The sequence below is a fragment of the Octopus bimaculoides genome, chromosome 2 (genome assembly GCF_046866305.1).
Source record: "Octopus bimaculoides isolate indiv1 chromosome 2, ASM4686630v1, whole genome shotgun sequence".
NCBI classification, from domain to species: domain Eukaryota; kingdom Metazoa; phylum Mollusca; class Cephalopoda; order Octopoda; family Octopodidae; genus Octopus; species Octopus bimaculoides.
In genome coordinates, this window is record NC_142929.1 from 36,504,291 (window position 1) to 36,528,615 (window position 24,325).

The 24,325-nt window shown below is 32.6% G+C and overlaps 3 protein-coding genes across 5 annotated transcripts in view; 2 read left to right on the forward strand and 1 right to left on the reverse strand.

Annotated features, from left to right (window-relative positions):
- Positions 1–5,942, forward strand: part of LOC106884356 (ubiquitin-associated domain-containing protein 1) — a 24,441-nt gene extending 18,499 nt beyond the window's left edge. Inside the window, exon 11 of one of the 2 annotated variants that reach the window (XM_014935699.3) lies at positions 5,756–5,942. The gene's annotated coding sequence lies outside the window, so the exon portion shown is untranslated. The remainder of the gene's footprint in view (positions 1–5,755) is intronic. The other variant, XM_014935700.3, reaches the window with a different exon arrangement.
- LOC106884357 (uncharacterized) lies at positions 5,692–21,840 on the reverse strand. 2 transcript variants are annotated; one of them, XM_014935701.3, is made up of 9 exons: positions 21,355–21,840; positions 18,791–18,908; positions 16,516–16,616; positions 13,340–13,481; positions 12,116–12,210; positions 11,328–11,433; positions 9,296–9,380; positions 8,202–8,397; positions 5,692–6,378 (listed from the first exon to the last, which is right to left on the reverse strand). In XM_014935701.3, exons 1-9 carry the CDS (start codon positions 21,496–21,498, stop codon positions 6,253–6,255), a joined length of 1,113 nt encoding a protein of 370 aa, XP_014791187.1. In that variant the 5' UTR covers positions 21,499–21,840; the 3' UTR covers positions 5,692–6,252. The 2 variants fall into 2 exon arrangements, with proteins under 2 accessions (XP_014791187.1, XP_052832299.1); XM_052976339.2 differs by lacking the exon at positions 21,355–21,840 and adding an exon at positions 20,052–20,228 and having other exon boundaries at positions 6,082–6,378.
- On the forward strand, positions 14,843–15,250 carry LOC149137030 (histone H3-like; the record flags this gene model as incomplete). Its single annotated transcript, XM_089348296.1, has 1 exon — positions 14,843–15,250. A coding segment is annotated over one exon (408 nt), but the record flags the coding sequence as incomplete, so codon positions are not given.
- Positions 21,841–24,325: the final 2,485 nt, after the last annotated feature.

A 24,325-nucleotide genomic window follows, 5' to 3' on the forward strand; every position in this document is an offset into this window, starting at 1 on the left:
GAGAGATAGCTGTATCAGTTGAGCCAGGGCAGAAGTAGTATGCAACTAGCTAGTTCAAAACATAACAAATGTATGTCAATGCATCGGTATTTATGTTAGCACACACATGCTCATAAGTGTTCTTTTGTGTACGTAACTATACAGAAATGTATGCATGTGTGAATGTGTGTGAATGCAAATTATGTAACTTTTAGGTCAACCAAGTATTAAACAATCAATAAGAAGATTGTTGATAATATCTGAAAGGCATGTCTGATTTGTGATGTTGATAGAGATACATTATCACTTTCATTTTCCTTTTTGATTTCAACGTTATTGTCTTTTTATTATTTTAATTTTTCATTGCAAGATCTTTGCTGTTTTAAGTTTTGCATGCATGCATTAGTATCCTCATCCTTGTTAGTTCCATTGTTGAACATCAGTACCTTATCCCTTTAGCATTTAAACCAGCCATATCCAGCCTAAATATTCTTGTTTTATGTTTGAACCAACCAGATCTGGATCCTCATACTTATCCAACTATGTCATTCTAAAAATATGTTATCATATCATCGAAATCCAAAAGCAACAAGCTAATGCATGATTAATTCAAAACAGTGTTAATAAATAAGCATTATATTTAACAGAATAATCTAAATGCTAGAGGGTTAATGATTTAATGTTATCTGTTACTTGGATTTATGATGGACTGTAAGGATTTCCTCCTGTCAACTCCTTTGTATGATAAATCTCTTCATCTTTGCATTCACCATTAAATTTTCATTATGAGAAAATTTATTTGCAGTTGTTGCTATTGATAACAGGCCAATGTTATAAGTTTCATGGCAGATTCCTTACTGTTTTGTGTAGTAAGGTGTAGGTTGAACATCCATTAGTTCAACTTTTGCAAAAGAATCACATTTGCTTGACAAGCTATAACAGCAAAATAAAATCCCAAACTTTTTTTATTGAGGAAGTCTATTAAAGCTTTTCTGCTTAATGAGTTTCTTTAGAATGATGTATTTTGTTAGACTGGGAATGATTGAATATGATTGAATGCACATCTTCCAGTAATGTTTTATGCTTAAGTTTTTTTTTAATTTCATAATCAAGTTTAATGTTCCCTTAGTGTATTATTTAATTGTTCAACCTGATTACTTCTTATTTAAGGGTAAGGTGATGGTGGCATCTGAAAAATTGAATTATTTTTTAATTATCAAATTGTAAGATTACACAGGAGTTCCATGAAAAAAGAGAGAGAATAGTGAAGAAAGTCATAACTATTGTTGCGCTCAAATCTTTACAAAGGAAAACAAATGGATGTTTTGAAAAAGAAAAAAGTTCAGTAATAACAACAAATAGTTATTTGTTTTGAGGTATTAGATGGCAAATGACCTTTTAAATAAATGCTAACTTAACACATTGTGTAGCTTTTATCAAAGAATTGTATGATGAGAGAAGCATGATTTTAAAAGAGCACAAATATAATACTTTGTACAGGTTTGTTTGACATCATAGTCATGTAAATAAGGAAGGATTTTGAAGAAATAAAACACAGCTTTCTCCAAAAAGTCCAAACAATTAGTAATTTATCTAATGACATGAGTTGATTAGACATCAACTCAACTAGTAGGAGCATATTTAGCTTGACACTTTAAACAATAGTATATTTATTATCATGATCATTATCATCTCAGTATCTTATCAGTTTGTGAAAAATATATGAAATGACCTGTTTATCTGTATGCAGTAGGTAATGTCCAAGTAAGACATTTTTTCACCTTTGAAAATAAAATTGACTTTAGCAAAGGTTTCTTTCCTTGTGTTTGAAAAATTACATTCATTAGTTGTTGGTGTTTTTAAGAAAAAGGTGACAGGTAATTTTTCGATGTAAAAATATTCATGAGATAGTTTGAGAATCATCTGTTTCTACATGAAATGTTATTTCATCTCTAATAGATGTAAGTAAAATTTCATGTATTTTACTTTTTTGGCTCTGAATTGAAGAAATTTAGTATTCTCTGAAAATTGAGAAATCCACTTGGTGTAATAATTAAGTACTTCCAAAGAATGCTTTGTTGAATCAGAGAGTGAAATAATGATTTAAATCTTAGCATCAGTTGTATTGGGAGTTTTTACTACATTGTGATTTTCATCCAAAGTTTTCTTAAATAGCTATTGGGTAACTGCGTATTAATCTCACAAAAAAATTTGAAGCTATTTTTTTTTTATATATAATGGTATGACTTATAATTAAGAAGTTGGATGAATCTGCTGAGTATTCTGAAACATATGGCATACAGATCTTTATTGTTAAGATCTGAAATTAATTACAATGTTAATTACATTTTGATTCCTTATTATTATATTATAAATAGTTGAAAAAAATAGGTAAATTGATGGCTATCTATTTGGAGTATACTATAACTGAATCATTGTACCGAGAAATTTTTTGATTTATTAAATATCAACCAAGTAACTCTTTTGTTGATATTTTCTATCGTGTTATTGTCATTTAAATTATAGGCAGCTTATAATAAAATGGAAGCACTTTGTTAAATGAAATAAATTTTTGAATAAGGATTGAACGTGCTTCCTTTTGTTTAACTGTTTAGCTAAATTTTCTTTGTATTTTATAACTTTGATAGCATTCAGATATTTTCTGCCCTGTAATAATATATCTACTGATAATGATGACTGGTGTTGAACCTTATAAGAACCTTAAGGTGTTAAAAGGCTCTAATTTATGAGTTGTATAATTCACTAATGTCTTCTTGCAGCAACACTTTTTTTTTTAATTCTGTAAATTATCATTGAAGGTGGATTTGTATATCAGATATGAAAACCTTATTTGTGTAGAAAATAAATGATATCTTACCTTAGAACCTTCAACAATATTGTGGTTATATTAGCTTTTTTTTTTACGAGGATGATTCCATAACTGAAATGTTTTATTTTGACAGTCATTCTTAAATAGATTACATTTAAGATGGTGCCTTAAATGATATATTGCTTGCTGTTATACTAGGAAGCATTTCTGCCTTTATCAAAATCTATTCTTTATGCTATAATGTACACATGGCTGTACTGCTAGCCAGCCAACCTCTTTCTTTGCATGAATATCTGTTCCAACTTCAGCCTGTATTTTTTGTATCTTCCAGTTGATGCCTTTCATTTTCTACTTTAACATTCTATCGAAAAATGTTTCCATTTACTGGTAATGAGGTCACTTATGTTTGATTGTTGCAGTCAATCTAGCTTTGCACCAACTTTTGTTTTTTGCCTTTTAATTATTTTAAAAATTACTCCTTTCTCCTTTAATGATATGAACTAAAACATTTAAATTAGTAGTTGAACAGACCAGTAACTTTCTTTAAAGATATTGTTTCAGAGTTGCTTTTGAAATACTCATGTAATTTTCAGAATTCTTGTACTTTAGGTTTTCTACAAATCTGTGCACATTTTTCATGTTTTTTTCTCTTGTGCTTGAGATATAAGGCTTCTTAAAAGTCTTAAGAAGGGACATGATATTACTTGAAATATCTTTTCTTGCATTTTGTGTATTCAATATTTTTTATTCTAAACTGAAGATACTTTTCAAGCCTTTTAGCTTTTAGTCCAGTATGAGCACTAACTTGTCAGGTTGGATGGGGTTGATGTTTGTAAATTATTTGCCTTTCATCGTTTGTTACTGCTCATGATGGTCATTTGTTAAGTCAGAATGTCTATCACTATTTATTGTTTGTTTATAATTTTAAACTTTTATTTATGAAATACCATTTATGAAATTTATTTCATCTATTAAAAAAATGGTCTGTTGATTCTTTAATGATTACCTATTGAGTGAACATAACTCTGGTTTTACCATCAATATAATGGCTTGCTTTCCATTCTTTACAAAAATTTCTCTCTCCCCACTGCAAGCAATCTGAAAGACATAACAACTAAATGATGTGTTTGAAGACCCCTTTTTGTAAGCTTTAAAAGGAAATAATTCCATTTCTTTCAGTGTTTCACATAGACATTTTTAGCCTAACATTCAATAGAATACAAGAAAGAATTACAAAATTATATGTATGTATGTATAAACCAAGGCTGTGTTTTAGTTTAATTGTTTCTTATTAAAGATTTTTCTTATTTTCTTATTAGTCCTTCTTGTTTAGTTTGGAACAGTAATATTCCTAAATCCAGTATCATTTCAAGACTTTCTTTGACCTCATCTTCTCTGTTAAAAACTATTCCCGAAGTTACTTTCAGTAATATATCTTAAATAAATAAAACTGTAATGTACAACATTAAAATATTTTCAGCATTCAACATCGACATAAATCATAAATCCATGATAAAATAATTGGTTGATCTCATCACGCCATAATAAAATAGAGTAAATAAATGTTTAGGTACCATATTTATTACATATCAAAAAAAGTAACAGGTTTTGAAGGTATAATATATATATATATATATATATATATATATATATATATATATATAAAGAATGCTTGAAAGAGCAGTCTTTCACTTAACATGGCAATCAACTTCTTGAACTCATATGGATTAATTTTTGATGATGCAGACAACCTCCAGTACCTTTGGATTCTAGATTTGTATATTTTAGAGTGTTTTTTTATTTTTTATCTAAGACAATGCTGAAGACTTTGTGTAAGTCAGCCTAACAAGAATATCCAGACATGTGTCATTAGTGTGAAGTGAAATGATTAAAATAGGAATCAAAAGCAGGTTGTGAACCCAGCCTCCAATCTATGGCTCATTTTAGAATATGCATGTACTGAATATGGCATACAAAATGTTCTTAATAGAAAAAAATTCTCTTGTAGCACCAGTATTCAAGATATTTAACACTTCTAATATGTACTATTTTTGGTTTTCATAATTTTCTACAGTATTTATTCAGTAATATTAACAATCTAGTCAAGCTGTTTGTTATCAGTATTGTATATTAGTTTTTTTGCATGTTTTAATGTTTTTACACCTATTTTGAGATCTGATCCCTTATTTGAATTTCCATTAGTAATTAAAAATCTTAATATTGCAACACATATATATATCACATCAACTATTGGTGATTATGGAAAATTCAAAAGTAAAGTTTTTCTATGAGTTATATCCATTAAAAAAGACAAAGTAATTTATATTATTTAATGAGATTTTTCTTTATAAATATATTTTTAAATTTTGACATTCTGTTTCAATATTCCGCAAAAGTTAATTAATTGTTGACTTTTGTAAAAAAAAAAAAAATAAAAATGAAAAAGAATATATGAACAGTTGCTGTGATTTCCTACATTAAAACATCTCAATAATATTTGGAGATGGTTGATGACTCACTCACATATTTGCTCACTTTTTTTTCTACAATAAATTCAATTTGTATTTGTCAATGGCTTTTTATTGTTATTATTTGTACTGAATTAAATATTTAAAACTTGTTTAACAGCTAAAATATTTTAGCATATTAAATTTTTACTGCTTGATTGCTTCAAAACTGTTACACATACAAATTATTAATTTCGAATCACAGAGGAAAACATAAAATGAAATGCGTTGTTGTAAAATTGTCTAAATGTAAGGTATTGGTAGTTAGAACCCTCCATCTGTAGGATTTACTTTACATTCAGCAAAATTTCTAATGCACAGTGGCTTTTAAATTGACCTGCCTTTTTGAGCTAGAAACATGAAAGAATTAATCTGTTGAGATTCATATATATCTTTTATTTTATGTAATTTTAAATAACTCTATATTTTTCTGTATTAGTAGGCTTCATCTTCAAACAGTTAATGGAAAAAGAATTTTATCGAAGTCATGATTAGAACCTTGATATTATGGTGGAAAATAGGAACATTATTGGCAATTGGGATATTTTTTGGGATATCTAACAAAATCTCTAAAATAAGACAAAAATAATAGAAAAAGAAAAAAATAAAGTATTTTTGAAATTTTGTATGTTCATTGTGTTAAACATATTTCAGTTCTTTTCTTAGCAGTTATTTTTAAAGATGCATTTAATGTTTTACAAAAAATTATGACTTCTATAGAAGTGCATTAGTATCCAAATAAAAAAAAAAGATTAAAGCTCTACATTTCTTAATATCGTTTAAAAACATTAAACTGGTTTTATTTCAATTAAGCACAACATTAACAATAATTCAGATGCACCATTTTATCTTAAACTGTTTGTAATGTTGTCAGCAACTTGGTCTAGTGATAGAGAGAATACATTAACTACTTGATTTTTAAATGCATTGATGGTTTCAAATGTTAGCTTCTTCATTATCAAACCGGAAACTCTCGATGTGTCTGTTGTGGTGAACTATCTCCCATCGATTAAACCATGGGCCTGATACACAGGTGTTAAATTCATCATCAATGTTCTCATCCTGTTGAATAAAAGCAATTCTATTGATTTCTTATTCTGATATTGATGTCTTACACAAGAGAAAAAATATTAAAAATAGGAACAATAATTATTAGCATAAATGTTTCTAATTTAGACATGGGGCTAGCAATTGTGAGAAGGAGGAGTTAGTGACCCCAACTCCAGTACTTTTTGACTGGTACTTTATTTCATTGATCAAAGAGGAATGAAAGGCAATGTTGATCACTGCAGGATTTAAACTCAATGTAAAGAGCCATATCTAAGTGACCGCAAGGTATCCTATCCAAAGCTCCAACCTATTATAATCATCATCATTTAACATCCATTTTCCATGTTGGCTTAGGTTGGACAGTTTGACTGGATATGACCAGCCAGAGGACTGCACCAAGCTGCAATGTCTGTTTTAGTATGGTTTCTACAGCTGGATGCACTTCCTAACACCAACCACTTTACAGAATGTACTGGACACATTTTGCATGACACCACTACCAGTGAGAAGACTCACAAGACAATACTACATCTCACTCAACTGAGTGATGTGTAGTATTGAACAAGGTGGTTTTATGCCAGGTGTTAAGAGGCTGAAGTATGATAGAGGAACAGCAACACGTGTTTTGCTGTAGAAGAAAATATATGGCTACCCTAGTTGGAAAAGCAAGATAGTGGTGAAAATGTGTCTCAGATACTCTCAAGTTACGAGAAGGTGAATATAAGAAAAATGATACAGAGGATTGGACAGGGTGGATGGGTAAGTAAACAAATTAGTGAGAATGTGAAAGGAGAGTGGTAGATGGATAGAGATGGGGACAAAGGGGAACACAGCTGGAGTGGCGGTGTTAGGAAGAGTAGTTGCATGGGAGAGATTTGTCAGACAGACTGTGTGCAGAGGCATAGCGATATAAACCTTTAAATCTTTAAAAATGTTTCAGCTTCAAGGCTGCTGTCATGCTGTAACACCATTGTTGTATAAGGATTATTATAATACTGGAATCAGATAAGTCTTTTTTTTTTTTGACTTGCATTGTTCTGACGACCTGTGGGTACCACTGTACTTTCTTATTGAAAGGCAATGAATTACAAAAACAGTAGAAACCAAATGCCTGACGGTATTTAGTTTTGTTCCTCCATATTCAGAGTTAATATTTTATGAGGGTTAATAAATACCAATGATTGATTATCAACTAAAAAATATCTCTACAAACCTGCATTCATATGGTTAAGCTAGAAATGACTATCGGTTTACCAGGGTTGGTATTAATGTAGATTAATTATAAAATGTTTGATGCATTTACATATGCTCTATTATCCTAAATATCATCTAAATTCCATACAGATAAAAGAGATAACCACATAAAAAATGAAATGAAATGATATTTCCTATTGCATAAAAAAATCATGCATTATCTTGTTGATCAAAGCTACAAGATAATGTATAATTAATTCAAAGCAATATAAATAAATGAGCATTACACTTGATAGAATAATCTGAATGCGAAAGTGTTAAACTCCAGAAACCTTGTCCAAAGGTGCCAGGTGAGCAGACAGCAGGCTAAGTCTATCACCCAAGTAGGCCATAGTAAGATTTGAACTTAGAACACAAAGAGCCAGTATAACTATCTGACCCAATGTTCTTACAGTTATGCCTATCCTCCATCATAGATTCTACTTTTGTATTGATCTCAAAAGTATGAAAGGTATAATTGTCTTCAGTGAGATTTGGAACAAGGGTACAGAGAGGTGTAACAAATACCCTGAGACAGTCTTCCTGACATTCTAATGATTCTGCCAGTTTATCACCTATAGATAGCAAAATATTAAATATACCTTCTTAGAATAACGTTTTTGCCACTCAGTTTTACGGTCAGTTGAAAGAAACTTTTCCCAGTCTGGCTCTAAATTTGGCTGTTTTTCTGATCTCATTAGTATTCCTTCTTGGAGATTATAAAATCCCCATTTTTCCTTTGGAGATTGCCACCGTAAATCAACACTCCAACGCACATCATTTGAAATATTTAACAAACTGTGAATAGAACAAAAGTTGATCTGTTATTAAGATTGGTTCAAAAATATAATTGGGAAATTTCAAACCTGATCATTAATCTTCTCCCAACAATCACAATCAATATTGGAAATATAAAAAAAAAAATTTTTGGTTGAATGGATTTAGTTATAACTGTTTATAATGTTTATATAACTGTTTATATTAATGATTTCTAAAAAATATAAATATTGGTTTCAAATTTTGGCACTTGGCCAACAAGTTTGGGGGAGCGGGTAAGTTGATTACATCAACCTCGATGGTCAACTGGTACTAATTTTATCGACCCTGAAAGGATGAAAGGCAAAGTCAACCTCGGTGGAATTGAATTCAGATCATAAAGATGAACGAAATGCTGCTAAGCATTTTGCCCAGCATACTAATGATTCTGCCAGCTCACTGCCGTAAAGAATGTTAATATTGAACAAAGATCCTTAATTTCAAAGAAAGTAAATATATGCCAAATAATACAGATAAAACTTATATTAAAAAAAAAAAAGAATTAATTGTACTTTGCTTTCAGATTCTAGATTATCCCTCAAAACTAAACAAAATGTTATTTTCTACTCTAGGCACAAAGCCTGAAATTTTGTTGGGAGGGGGCCAGTTGATTAGATTGACCCCAGTACACAACTGGTACTTATTTTATTGACCCCGAAAGGATGAAAGGCAAAGTCGACCTCAGCAGAATCTGAACTCATATTGTAAAGGCAGATGAAATAACGCTAAGTATTTCACCCGGCGTGCTAACATTTCTGCCAGCTTGTCACTTTAAACTAAACGAAATATTAAATACCTGAAAGGTTCATGGAAGGTTTCATAAAACCTATCATAATTTAATATCCCAGCATTATTTTCAGTTGAAAGTTGAGATATTTACCTTCGATGTGGTGTGATATTTTGAAATAGGAGCATTCCACCATAAGGAACATGGCAAGTTATAATATCTCTCTCTAAATCAACACCTGAAGATAATAAAAATTAAAAATCATATTGAGTATTATAAGATTATTAGAATTATTATATTTAGATTAAATTTGACTATCATGAAATGATATTCTAAAATGAAATTCTGCTAATATATGATTACAAGCCATACACAGGGGATATCATATATAGTAAATATGTTGTATTGCCTATAGTTATAAAGTTATGAATGATGTTGAGTTATCTGAATCAAAATGAATTTTTTAAATAAGTCAGTAGAGAAAGGCCAGCAGCCATGAACCTTCTTCAAGTCATCTAAGACTAGTAGGGGCAACACATTATACTGCATCCAGGGGTGAGGCTCTAGTTTAGGAGTTTTGTGTAGGATGGATTCATCTGTTAGTTACTACCACTCTTGGATCTGCTCTGGCCTGAGATGTTAGTATAGGTGAAATAGTGAGAGACAACCTTGTGACTAAGGCACAAAGGACTTGGAGGAAGGCTAACTCTAGACATGTGTTACACTGGCCAACTGATATGTGAACAAACCTTGATGTTACATGAACCAATCTCACTGTCTAATGCTTAGATAGGCTTTGTGCTTCAATGAGAAAGACTAGCGGAGTAACCAACAGGAAACCATTGCTTCTAAATAAGACCATGAATCTTCAGACTTAGGCATGGAGGTTTGTGATTGCTGATACTTGTAGGTGTAATGTCTGAAGAGAAAGAGAAGACTAAGAGGAGGAAGTTATCCTCAGATTGGAGTCCTGGCTTGAAGGCTTGAAACAGTATACTCCATTAAAAGCACTCAAAGGCCGAGTGGTGTTATTAAACCAGATGACTTATGTCTATTACTCAAGATAAAAAAACTTCTCCCTCTGATAAGTTTCACAGAGTTTGTCTCCCAAATTTCACCCAGAAAGCTTTGGTTAATCCAAGATTATGGTGAAAGAGACTTGCTTAAGGTGACATGGTGAGTGTTCAAATCTGAAACATGTGAAAGTGAATTTCTTAACCATGTAGCTATAGCTGCACTATACTGAATGTAATATAGAAGTAATCAATCATGTTTTTGATACCAGCACAGCAGACATTTCATTATAGGAAGAAAACTGCACCTTGTTTGGCATGAATTAAAGATGGCATATAGTACAGACTGTATCATATATTGATGTAGAATTCAAGTTGTCTACTTATTGTTTGGGAACTATTATATAAGCATCATATATTAAGGAAGTATTGGACATGAAATACTAGTTATCACCAAGTATTGAACATAAAATACTAGTTATCACCAAATTTTAAACTGCTGATAGTATGCAAATTTACTATATGGATCATGGAAGGATAAAGATTTTACAATCAAGAAAAGTAAGCCTCATTTTCTCAATTAATTTAGTCTGTTATTTTACTTGTGATCTAGTGCTTGTTTTCAGTACAATGGAATGTAAATAAAATACAGAATACAATTGTGTTGTAATTTCTCATGTCTCCTTGGATTGAAGTGACAACTGAAATTTTTGTCTTGACATAATGTGTCAAGAGTAGATTAGATTAGCAGACTCCTATCTTTCTGTAGCTGTATTCAGCTGTATGTGACTTTTTGGATGAAGAATAAGTAAAGTTATGATATTTATTCTGCTCCAAAATATATCATCAGTATAAATTAGTCGCTCAGACTAAGAATTGAAACTAAGTCATAGATTCAGCTCAGTGAGAGCTTAATATTCTGCAATACTTACAAGTGAAAATGATACAAGAAGTTATAAGTAGTTGACATATGAGTTTTCCTTACAAAATTTCAAAGATTTAAACAAGTAACACCACTTCATAATAACTTTTGTAAAGTCATGAATACCTCAACATCACATATCTCCTCTTTTCAAAATATAGGGCCTTATATATAGGTTGAAAAAAATTGCTTTAGATATTTAAGAACAAGAACTTGTTCAGTGATAGTCACAGTTGAAGTAAATTCTTACCTAATGTTTTTTGCATTTCTTCTTCAGCCAGATCAACATACCATGTATCTCCAGGGCTGCAAGTATGGTGAGCAATCTTTCCAGTGTGATGACCATAGCGAGCCATCTATTAAAGGCAGAACAGAGTCATTTTAAAGTGTTCAGGGCTATGACTTTCAGCTAGAAATAGGAGACAATACAGTAAGACAATAGGAATGCGCAACAATTTTCTCAGACATTCCTATTATCGAAATTTTGAAAGATAATTTCTGCTACTATACTTATGTCATTGTGACTACTATATACAAAGTCATGGTCAAATGAGAGAAAACCTCCAAGCAACACATATGCAAACAGTACGAACATACTTCACAAACCATTCACCCAATAAATTATGAAACAATTTCCCAACTCATCAGCACAAATGCAAATACACTATCCATGCACACTCATCTTCAACGTGGCTCAACTTAGAACTAACTAATTATTCTTCCTTCATTCCTAAACCCAAACACATATTGGATACTGCTCATCCTGTAAGGCCTACATGATGTAATCTTTTACATTGCACACATATACCTAAATGACAACATACCTCACTAAAACAGACCAACTTTTCAAGATGTGGAACCAAGTCTCTGCTTCTTGAATGAAATTCGATAATTGCAGCACAGTTCAGTTGACAAGAACAGTGATGAGATGATGATGAATAGTGATGAGAACAGTGACAATATAACAATGGTTATAGTGATACCTGTAATGATTCTTTCAAAATTTTGATATGAAGATGATATTAAACAATTATTTACTTGCATGCCTCCATTTCTAGCATTGGTATTCAAGAATGGGATCCATGCAGTCAGTATCATATGATCATAAGAATCAGGATCAAAATAGGCACTATCTGGAAAAAAAAAAAAAATTAAACTATCACTTCAGTGAATAAATTAAGTGATGAAATATTGGTTTCAAACTTTTGCACAAGACCAGAAAATTAGGGAGAAAAGTAAGTCGATTACATCAATTCCAGTGATCAATTGGTACTCATTGACCTCAAAAGGATGAAAGGCAAAATCAATTTTGGCAAAATATAAACTCAGAATGTGAAAATGGATGAAATGCCACTAAGTATTTTGCCTGGCATGCAAACAATTTGCCACCGCACAGCCTAAAGTAATGAAGTATTAATAGTTTACATAGAAAAATATTGATTTCTTATAAAGGTAATTCAAATATTAAAATATATTCCTTCATTTAAACACATGATACCTTTTCAGCTAGCACTCATCACCCATTTACATCTCGTGTCAACATACATATGTCTCCGACCTATGTCAGCTAAAGCCTTTAATACATGGCTATTTTCTTACTTCCCTTGCAGAGGGAAGGAGACTTCTGTTTCTCTCATTTCTTTTTAGTTTCCACAAATCTTCCACTTTTATTTCCACATCTTACTATGCTGCAGTAACACCTCTTACAAATGCTTTATATAAACTGCCTTCATCCAAAAAGAAATCCTTTGTTGCTTACTGATTATTCAGACGAAAGAAACTATCAGCTGTATCTAATGAGGAGTTCAAATATTTTGTTTCATGGGTATATGTTTTGGTAAATTATTCCAACAAATCTATAATATCTGAAGTTTAGGTTTTATTACAGTCTGTCAGGGATTTTGCTACATTTCTGAGGTACCATTTCTTGAACTAAGTGTACAGTACTGAATTTCTAACTATACCTTTCCTATATTTTGAGTAAGCTCACTTTTAAGATCACAAAGGAATTTTGTGTTAATCTCATTTGCCATGCTAAACCTGTTGACTGTAAACCATGCTTCCATGTTTGGAACAATTTCCGTGACTGTTTGATAGATTTCGTTTTGAGAACCAACAATATGGAAAGTAAAGTTGTACCTTGTAGGATTTGAATTCAGGAAATAAGGTGACATAATTAAATATCACAAAATGTTTAATAATAAAAAAAACCCTCTCTACCATCAACCAGAAAAAATTTTAAAAAATACATATATATGTTACCTTGGTGCCATGGAACTTGTACAATTTTAGAATTTGGAATTTTAGGACGAAGGTTCCAAACTGGATGACCAGAAATTTCTGGTCCCAAAATCTGTTCAGCAATATTCAGTAATCTTTCATTGGACCAAAGGTTTTGAAAACTCTTTTGTGATAACAAATTTGTAAATAAAACAAAGGGAATAATTTTAGAAGTAAAAAAAGGTTGGATATATTTTTAAAAAGGGTGAATGTAATGTTTTAAAAATACATAATTGATAAATTATTTACTTTACACAAAGGTGAAAAAAATTGAATCAAACATCAAATATCTGTATTTTCTGATGGACTGCTTAATGGATGCAGTGATGTCAATTCAGAAAAGAAGTAGTCCTATTAGGTTATGGGATACATCTTCTTCGCCATCTCTCTTTCTCCTCTCTTTTCTCTTTTTTCAGCTGGGATAGCTGCATGTCTCCTTTACTGCAATACTCCTTTTGCCGTCCCTCTATCATGCTCTTGTCTCTCATCAACTTACACAAAGCCATCCCCATCCATATTACTTCCCTTTCAGTTGAAGAGGTCTTATCTTGCACTGGTGATCTCACTGGTGCTGGTGCCAAGTAAAAAGCACCCAGTTCACTCTGTAAAGTGGTTGTCAGTAGGAAAGGCATCCAGCTGTACAAACCATGTCAAAGCTGGCAAAATTGTCAAACTCATTCCAGCAGGAAAAGCGAACATTAAATGATGATGATGATAATGATGACGATGATGATGATAAAATGGAAGTTGTGATGATTATCATCATTTTTTTTAGATCTTCAATGTTGTGGGAGTACTTAAATGACAATCAAAAATTAAATATAAGACATTAATTTTTTTTTAAATTGCAGTTTGCACTGTCATTTACAGGTTTCCTATGAGTCAATGTTTGATTGCTTTTACAATAGCGAGAGTGATAGGAGAGTGTTCTTGTAACTCAGGGCAGAATAAGTACCAACACAATACTTTGTTTGAAGAGCACTGGTTTTCTGGGATTCACTCTAAAGCTTGCATCCTTTGTTAATACTGCATTTGAAACTATGTTGTTGGGAAGTGAACTTTTTAACTACATACATGCACACATATACATACCTACACACACATATACATACACGTACATATACTCAACCAAAATAGAAAGCACCTATGCTGGGATCACATAACATGTGGCTGTGTTGGTGCTATATAAAAAGCACTCAGTACACTCTGTAAAATGGTTGGCATTAGGAAGGGCATCCAGTCACAGAAACCATGCCAAAACAGATAATTGGAGCCTGATGTAGCTCTTCTGCTTACCAGCTCCTGTCAAACTGTCCAACCCATACCAGCATGGAAAACAGACATTAAATGATGATGATGACAAATCTCTGTTATGGTATTGAGGAGTAGTCTTTTTTTGGCAGTTAACACTAAATTTATATATATATATATATATATATATATATATATATATATATATATATATATATATATATATATATATATATACAGGCTTGTACTAGACAGACCGCTCGTAAATCTACCGGAGGAGAAGCTCCCAGGAAGCAACTGGCCACCAAGGCTGCCCGAAAGAGCACCCCAGCTATCGGTGGTGTGAAGAAGCCTCATAGATACAGGCCTGGAACTGTTGCTCTTCATGAAATCCATAGATACCAGAAGTCTACTGAATTACTTATCCGTAAACTGCCATTCCAGCATTTGGTTCATGAAATTGCTCAGGATTTCAAGCCCAATCTTCATTTCCAGAGTTCAGCCGTAATGGCTCTTCAAGAAGCTAGCAAAGCTTACCTTGTTGGTCTCTTTGAAGACACCAACTTGTGCACAATCCACACCAAGAGAGTTACCATCATGCCAAAGGACATCCAGCTGGCCAGGCGTATCTGTGGTGAATGAGCTTAAATTCCATATTGAAGAAAAACTCAAACGGCCCTTTCAAGTGCCACCTCCATTGTCATGAGAGTGATTCCATCTTCTTAAGTGTCAATCTAATGCACCCAGGTTGCTTGTTTTTTTACCTTGTCTTCATGTTTTTTTCATTTGTACCATGTATATTATATTCTCATAACAGCTAATTTACTGAGCAGTTTCAAAACCCATTGGTTGAGAAAAACCTTGGCAATTATCAGGGATGGCTGGAAGGAATGATATGAAATGAGCTCTTTGCTACTGGATGTTTTCAGGTCTAATAGTTTTTAGGTCTAACAGCTGTTGGAAAAAGCCAGAATGAAATGCATGGAAGAAATCACTCTGGTCAACACCCAGAGAGCAAAAGATTTTTGATTCATTGGAGTTATGCTCCTTGGATTGGGAGCAAAAGGGCTATCATGATAGAGGAGATCTTTGTCTGTATGATGGGGTCAGAGCTGGTTTGAAAGTAGGGTGAGGTAGAGATATGGGGGATGTGAGTGGGGAGGGTGGAGAGGGTTAATTGTAACATCATGTGTGGTCAAGTACATGTCTATGTGTGTGTCTGTTTATATATGTAGCAAAGCTTAATTCCTCAGATTATAGTGAGAGGAAATAACCAATGGAGGTGTAGTTGAAACCATTGAGAACAGGAGTAAAAAAAACTTTATTGTTATAAATTAGGTTGGAGTCTTTAGTATTAGGTTGGAGAGTTCTTTAGTATAATCTTTTTCTCAGTCAAGCAGAGCCTGTACTTCCTACTGCTGCTAAAGTAAGGTTTACCCATTTCTAGCTTACTCGACTTGATGTCAAAATATGCAGTCTTTTCTTTTACTATCCATATATGCCTTGCTAGAGAGGTGACATACTGAATGAGGACTTGTGGACTGGATACTAAATGAGGACTTGTGGACTGGATATTAAATGAGGACTTGTGGTTGTTGAATCAGGTATTGAAGGAACCTTCTATCACGCCTACATATTTCTGGTGGACAATGCTGAGAATTCTATTGTAAATGCAGACACAAGTAATAAAAGTATAAAGAAGTTTCCTCTCTGACAACAGCTTCACGAAAGAAATATTGATTTCAGAGATTATGTCAGGTTGGTTGATTAATATGTTGTAGATGAAAAATGTTAATAAAAAAATGTCAATGAAGTCATTATTTACAGGGATAAGTTCATCACCTTAAAACTTCAACTATCATGAATTTTCAATTTTTATATGATTACATGAAACATGAAATAATTACCTTGGTCAACTTTTGAGATTTGAAGATGAGAATAGATGCTCCTGAAAATTCCTTGTCTATCTCTGTCAATCTTTGAAATAATCCACAGTCTTCATGAAGGTCTAGAAATAATGTTTTGAATGTTTTTGAGTGATAAAACAAATGTGATAGTAGAGGGAACATTGACAGACAAATTACAAAGATTTGAAGATGTGTAAAGAAGGAACAATACAACCACTAAAGAGGATGTACAAAATGCGTAGAGCTTAAACAACATGTTTATCTAACACATGCAGTAGTAATGAATAAATGATTCTCAAATACTCAAAAGTATGAGCATGTAAAATTATCATATTTTCAGAAATAGCAGACAGAATATGAGAGAAAAATGTTATATTCCAAAGAAAACTATGTTAATAATATTATTGATTCATTGGTTTTTAAAAATGCTAAAAGGAAAAATGTATGAAAATGCAAATTTGAGTAATTATATGGCAGACATGCCTTGAGTTGCTCACATAAAATATTGTTTAGAAACTAACCGAGTAAATGATTTATAGAAATTTCTAAAATTGTATTACTGATGTTCCATAACTTATTTACTCATCAATGCACCATTGAAAATGTTACTAACATGCAGTATAATCTTCATGATGGCTGGGAATGTTGGATATCTGAGGGACATGAGGTTGTTGGTCTATATCCTGTCGCAAATCCCTATATTAAATCTCAAATATAGTTCATAAAAAAGCTGTCACAGGCTAAAAATAGTTCCCCACTGTAATATTGATAACACTGCAAAATTCATGAGTGTTTTATTAATTTGCAGCGGGTGTAGTTTTTTAGGGGTATAAATTTGAGAAGGATGGGCTGTGTCACTATCTTGCCCTAGGTACATGAAAGTAATAATGGTTATTAGACTCCTGATGTACCTAGGATAAATCATTTAAGTTGTGGGAAAATTTTATTAGTATTGCAATCTAATTAAACAGTTGTTAGTTTCCAATCTCTCTTCTATTTATAGGAGAGTAAATAGATTTTATTAAAGTATCTGTTTTAAATGTTTTCTTTTTAGTAGAGACATAATAAACAGCAATAAAATTGTTGTTCATATATCCAGTTAGTAAGCTGGCCAATTGCATTATTGAGAAAGGTGTATGGCAGTGCTACTCAAAGTGGTGGCTTGCGGACCACCACCAGTCCATGAGTCATCAGCTGCCGGTGTGTGGTGAGTTTCCAGAAAAGAAAGAAATGTAAAATGCTTATAAAATGCTTATGAAATGCTTATGTAATATTGTATTATTTGTTTACAAAATAAATATAAGATAAAAGAAATTGTCCACTTTTATTGTATTCATTATATATATTGTTTCTGGTATAAATTAATATTACTAAGAAATACTCCTTTCTATTATAAGCACAAGGCTTGAAATTTCGGGGGAGGATGAAAAGCAAAGTTGACCTCAACGGAATTTGAACTCAGAACGTAGTAATGGGTGAAATATCGCCAAACATTTCGTCCAGCGTGCTAATGATTCTGCCAGCTCACCGCCTTCTAAGAAATATTACCGCACATTGGGGAAAAAAAACTGCTGGTACGCCACATCAGATAGTTTGAGAAGCACTGATGTATGGTATCTCTTCAATGATTAATTTGTTAATTGTTTCAAAGTACCGAGCAATAAAAAGAAAGAGAACTGGGAATAAAGACTGAGATTTGTCTAGAAATGAAAGCTGAAGTGTACATGAAGATCAGTGAAAATGGGTACAATATCATAAAGAGTAAAATTTATTTATGAGTGTCACTTCACAACTAGTAGCATAATTACAAAGTAAATACAGATATATTTAATAGTGCCATTAAAACAAAAAGTAGTGTTGCTCAGAAAAAAAAATATATATTTGACAACTATTCTGTATACTTTGATGGAAATTGCATGAACCAACAAACACTTGATGGTTATTTTGGCTCTTATTGAAATGTTTACCAGTTATCGTGTAGTTTTTACTTTCCTCTGTGTTTTAAGTGGTTAGCCACTTGCAAATAGGAACTTTTCATATCCTTTTATAACTACTTGCTAGAATTAAATAAGTAACAGATGAGTTTAAAAAAAGAGAAAAAGAAAGGAGTAAGTTAGAAATAAAAGTGCATGGAATAGTTTAACAATCAAATTTGTTTTGTACAAAATTTGAATTTATACTGTATTTCAATAAAGTGGTAGGGAAAAATTTGCTACCTTGAGTGGGAAATTAGTATGTAAGGTGCATGAAAGAAATCAATCTTACTAAAACATACCACTGATTTTTCCTGCTTTATACAGTTTCTGTGCCAGATTGTCAACTAGGATTTCAATGTCATTACAACATGGTTGAAGTTCTTCAGGTGTGAAAAGGTCATTCACAATAAGAAAACCCTGATATTAAATAGAAGAGAATGATATATAATGTTTTAGAAAGCAACGATTGAAAGGGTTATATAGCACAAGTGATTAGAGACAGAGTTAACCTTGATGAGATGCAGTTTGGATTTGTTAGGAAGAGGTACTGATGCCCTGTTCCTAGAAAGAAAACTGTAAAACTTGACAAAAACTTAGCTGCTATACCGAGTATTTGTTGATCTTGCAAAGGCTTTTAATAGGGTTTTATGCTCTGTAATTTGGTGGCTGTTAAAGAAGGCTACATGAATGTCATGTGAGGATCATGAAAACTGGAGTGGGTGGCAAAATAAGAGTGAACAGTGACTACAGCAATGAATTTAATATGCAAATAGGGGTTCATTAGGGCTCAATCCTCAGTCACATTCTCTTTACCTAAGTTTTTCAGCCCATTACAAGGGACATGGAAACAAATCCTAGAATTGACAGGCCTCAAAGTAAACTTAGCAAAGATTAAAGTTTTAGTTAGAAATAAGACAAGTCTCTGATAACACTAAGGAAATAGCTACATATGATTTGCAATAAAGGAGACATAGAAATTCTATATTGCACCCAGCGTAAACCAGGGATACACAAGAGATGTAGTGAGATAACAGGTTAACAAAGAAGGTGAACTTCATATAAGATGGATGCACAAAAGTAGTAAACACTAAAAGTACTGTGAAACAGATTCTCTCAAATGCCTGGGCAGCTCTGTAGTAGTTGACAGCTTTTGTTATCTAGGTGACCAAATTAGCAGTGGAAGTGGGTGTTCTGAAAGAACAGTGGCCAGAATAAGAATGACTGGAAAAAGTTCAGGTAATTTTTATTTCTTTTGGTTACAAAGTTTCTCTCTCAGAGTAAACGGCAGACTGTATGATGTTTGTTTACAAAATATGATACTGCTAGGTGAACCATGGACATTAAATGCAGATTTGTGAAGGTTTGAAAGAAACAAAGTGAGCATACTCCATTGCATTTGTAATGATAGTATGTATGAATGATGGGACAAAAATGAGCCGAGAAAAAAAAAATGGATATAAGAGGAATCAGATGTAGTGTGCAAGAAAGGAAACTGAAGTTGTATGGACATGTGATGTGTAGGGAAGATGACAACTGCATAAAGAAATTAAACACACTCACAATAGATGGAAACCGTGAAACAGGGAAACAGACATAAGAAGACATGGGATAAAGTGAAGTCTCCATCTACTGCCGTTCACTTTTTGGATTTCCTTTCATCTCTCTCTATCTCTCAGCTTGTTCTTACTCATCTTTTATCACTTATTTTCTCTCCATTCATCTTCTTGTCTATTTATTGTGCCAAGCAACCTTTGTAAGTAGGTATGGCATTAGTTTGTCTCTGATCCTGTCATCTCTCTGATACTCTTATTCACTACACCATACTTCCCCACTGACAATCCTTATCACTTTGTCCCGTTAAGATACCTATACATGTGGGACTACATCAGATTTGTTTGAAACAAATATGCTCTACAATCACCCATTCTGTGTCATCAGTCATCACTCTGTTTCATCCAACCAGTCATTACTGAAATCTGCTGTCTGTAACTCTTACTCATTTCTCTTACTATTCCTCTCTAGAGTTCTCTTTCATAGTAGCAAACACATAACTCCCATCATGTCTCCCTTCCATTACTCACACCTCTTTCTCTCTACATACAGTTCCTCCCTTCCACCACTCACCCTGGTTCTTTTTCTATTATCTGCTATTTACTATCTTGAGTATATTGTCTTGAATGAACAGAAATCTCATTAGCTTGTGGGCAATCTTTAACTTTGAGGAGTACACGGCAACCTAACTAGTATGAGTGCAACAATTAAATGCAAAATGTGCAGACTGTAAATTGAATGGTAGACAAGTAAAGGTTGCATAAGATCGAGAGATCCTTTTAGTTTGGTGGAGAGTATGACAACCCTTCTAGTGTTAAGTGTTGCAATAAAAGGTGGCCAGTACACTCTGTAAAGAATTTAGTTTTAAGAAGAGCATCTAACAGAAACCATGCCAAAAATCGAATGTATGAGCAAGGCATGATTCTTTGACCCTCTAGAAAGGCAGCAACTCCTGTTAAGGACTGACATGAAACATGACAACACATCAAAATCATGCCAGTAGCGATAACAAATGTAAAAGTGATGATGATGATGATGATGACAACGATGACAATGATAATGATGACGATGACAATGATGATGGTAATGATTGGCTGTGCTTCTTTTATAATTCAAATTTTCACAGTAAATAACTAATACCAGCCTTTAGAATGATAAGTTGGAGTGATACCAATTTTCAAAAACTTTTTTGATCAATGACAGGTATCACATAAACAGTATTACATAAGAATCATACCCTTTTTACACAGAAAAGCAATTAGGATTATAATGATGAATGGATATTGTAAAATATATAGGAGAATTAATTTACCTCATCGAAAAATTTCTTTATCTGTTCTTCTGTTAAATGACCTGGTTTTGAAATTTTAGGTTGAGGTGGAATTTCTGTGAACACATTTGAGTAGAGTTCATTATTCTGGCCAAGAAGAGATGATTTGGGGTCAGTTGATTCCATGAGAAAAGCGTTCTCTGTATGTGCTTCTTTAGTTATGGTTGCTATAAGATCATTCGTGATATTTATTTTTCTAACTCAGTTGTATATGTTGTTATCTAAGATATAGTTTGGCAGGTAAAGTTACTTTGACATGTCTTGAGTCCAAAGTTTAATTAGGTTAACAGATTACAGCATCTCCTCTTCACTCACCTGAAAAGTGGGTTATAAGTAACAATACTCTCTAGTTATTTATGTTAGTTGATCATATCATCTCCTTATGTAACTATAATATATATAATTATCAATTGTGAAATTAATTTATCTAGCTTCATTACAATTATTTAAAAACAGCCCCCCCCCCCAGTTACCTCTGATAAAGGCATGACATTCATGTCTAGGGTTTGAAGCTTACTCACATTTGCATTTTAAAGTGACTGATTTACTAATTAGTGCAAGCATATAAATAGTATGATAATTTTGAAATCTTAGTTGTGGAGACTTGTTATTGAATTCATTTAGCAGTGTTTTTTTCAAAACTTATTTTCCTTCACCTTTAAAATACTTGAGCTCTTCACTCCCAGTGGAACCTAGACCATCAACAACTTCTCATCATTATTCTCAACTCAGTCCTATCTTTTCTGCATTTCTACAGATAAGTCCCTGCATTATCAGCTCTGCCTCAGTATCCTGTCTCCAGCTATTTTTAGGGCAACCTCCCTTCCACATCCCTTGTGGGTTCCAGGTCATGTGTTTCCTTGAGGTAAGGCTTCTTTCTTCTGGGTACTGTTGGTTTTGAATAATCATTGATGCTTCTGTAACTTTGCTTTTTTTCCAAGTATGGGTGTTGGCCTTATGCAAGCCTGTTTTTACCTCTGAAAAGAAGTGGACCATATTAGTCTGGTCTCTACCCTTTGACCTGTCTAGCATAGGAAACCCTGCTAGGAGCTTGCACACTACTGGCATAACTCTTACAGTCATGGAGACATACAAACCATTGCATTACAAGAACTAGACCTTGTGGTGGCCTTCTTTAAAATAGTGTATTCTGTTAACATTTGTGTGAAACCAGAAAGCAATGTCTAAAAAGGTATCATACATGCCTTATAAGAGATCAGTTTTCTTTTGTCTTTTTTTTTCTTCCTGTCTTTCTTTTTTTGTTCTGTTTTTTTCCCCCCTCTAACCAAGCCTTCAAAAATTCATCACAGACCCACACTTACTTACATATACATACATACACACATATAGATTCAAAATAACAAATAACATTCCCTTCCCAATTCAACTCTAAATTTTTTCAACTAACTCTCTCTGTCTCTCTCTCTCTCTCTCTCTCTCTCTCTCTCACACACACACACACACACACAATTAAAACTGAGAATTTGTTTGTGACTCATGCCTGATGATGTGCTGGCACGAAACTTGAGTCACAAGACAAGCTCTTTGTTTCACTTTTAATAAAGAAACTATATCATCTATGACATGTATTGAGCACTCCTTTCCCATTCACATTAATAGCACTTATATATATATATATCTGAACGAGGTATTAACAGTAACTGCACGACAAGGTGAAGTATATAAGTATATTTGCCATATATATATATATATATAAAATTGCTGATGTAAACGTTGGTTGGCTAGCTCATTGGTTGATTTCTCTAATCACACTTTACATTGTATAAAGAGAGAGAGGAAAGGAGAGATACAGAGATGGTTACTATATGAGGTGCAGAATGAGTGCACATGCAATGCTTAGTAGCAAGCAATGAGTAAAGAAATGCAACACTTTCTATTGAGTATGTCTGGGAAGAGTGTCAGTATCTTTTTCCTGTATTCATACAGCCTCTTTAATTTGAATTAATGTTGGGTCTTTTGGATGCATGGGAAGAATTTTTACTTATTCTTTTATTAATCCATTGTTTTTCTACTGCATCTTGATTGAGTATGGATATTTGCTTCATTATATTCTTGCCAGTGTTTTATGTTTTTTTCACGTACACTTCAAATTGTTCCTCCTATATGGGTTGTGATGGTGTCTTTATATTGCCCTCCCATGTATCTCATGTGGTACACTATATTTCTGTTTTTGCAGATAAAGAATTTCTTTATTTCTTTAATTTAATTGTGGATTATATTAGCATGTATGCATATTTAAATACCAGTACATGATAACAAAAGCCAAGTTACATATGTTTGTTCTCACAATCATATGACATTTGATTGCTCTTTCTACTTCTAATTCTTTGATATCATATTTCAAGGAAAAATAATTTTCATTGTTATGGATCAAATTTCTTAATGTTTGAATTGAAAAGGATCATTCTAAAATTATTTGTTTTGCATTTATAGATTCAAAATATTTATTGTACAAAAAGCTACTAGTAAAAGTGGAGATTATTTGTTAAAACAATAAATCTATAAAATATAATTATATATTTATATGTGTGAATGTGCATAAGTGTATACATGTGAATATCATTATATACAAACATACATGCATGTGTGCACACACACATGCTCATGCAGACACAAACACACGTAATTGAATTTATCTCATTTCTATCATTTTCCCCATGTATTGCCTTGATTTTTTTTTTCTTTTATCATCCTTATTCTCTATATTTTCTAATTAAGATGTTTGTTTTGGAATCATGTGGCTCTGGGTACAATGCCACAGAGTGGCATTTTCAGCAAGTCTTTTATTATAGCTCTAAGTTGACCAATACTTTGCGAGAGAAATTTGGTAGATGGAAACTTTGCAGAAACTTGTCACATTATAATCATTTTATGTGCTTGAATTGGTTGGTCAGGTTTACCCTTGTACAGTGTTTCACCACATGTTTTGGTC

Bases quoted from the DNA above. Each gene is read 5' to 3' on its own strand.
- LOC106884357 (XM_014935701.3), bottom strand. From the start codon at position 21,498: ATGGAATCAACTGACCCCAAATCATCTCTTCTTGGCCAGAATAATGAA. The intron at 9,381-11,327 runs GTAAGAATTTAC...TATTATCTTCAG, and splicing joins AGAAATGCAAAAAACATTAG to GTGTTGATTTAGAGAGAGAT. The intron at 6,379-8,201 runs GTATATTTAATA...TTTATTCAACAG, and splicing joins AAAAACGTTATTCTAAGAAG to GATGAGAACATTGATGATGA.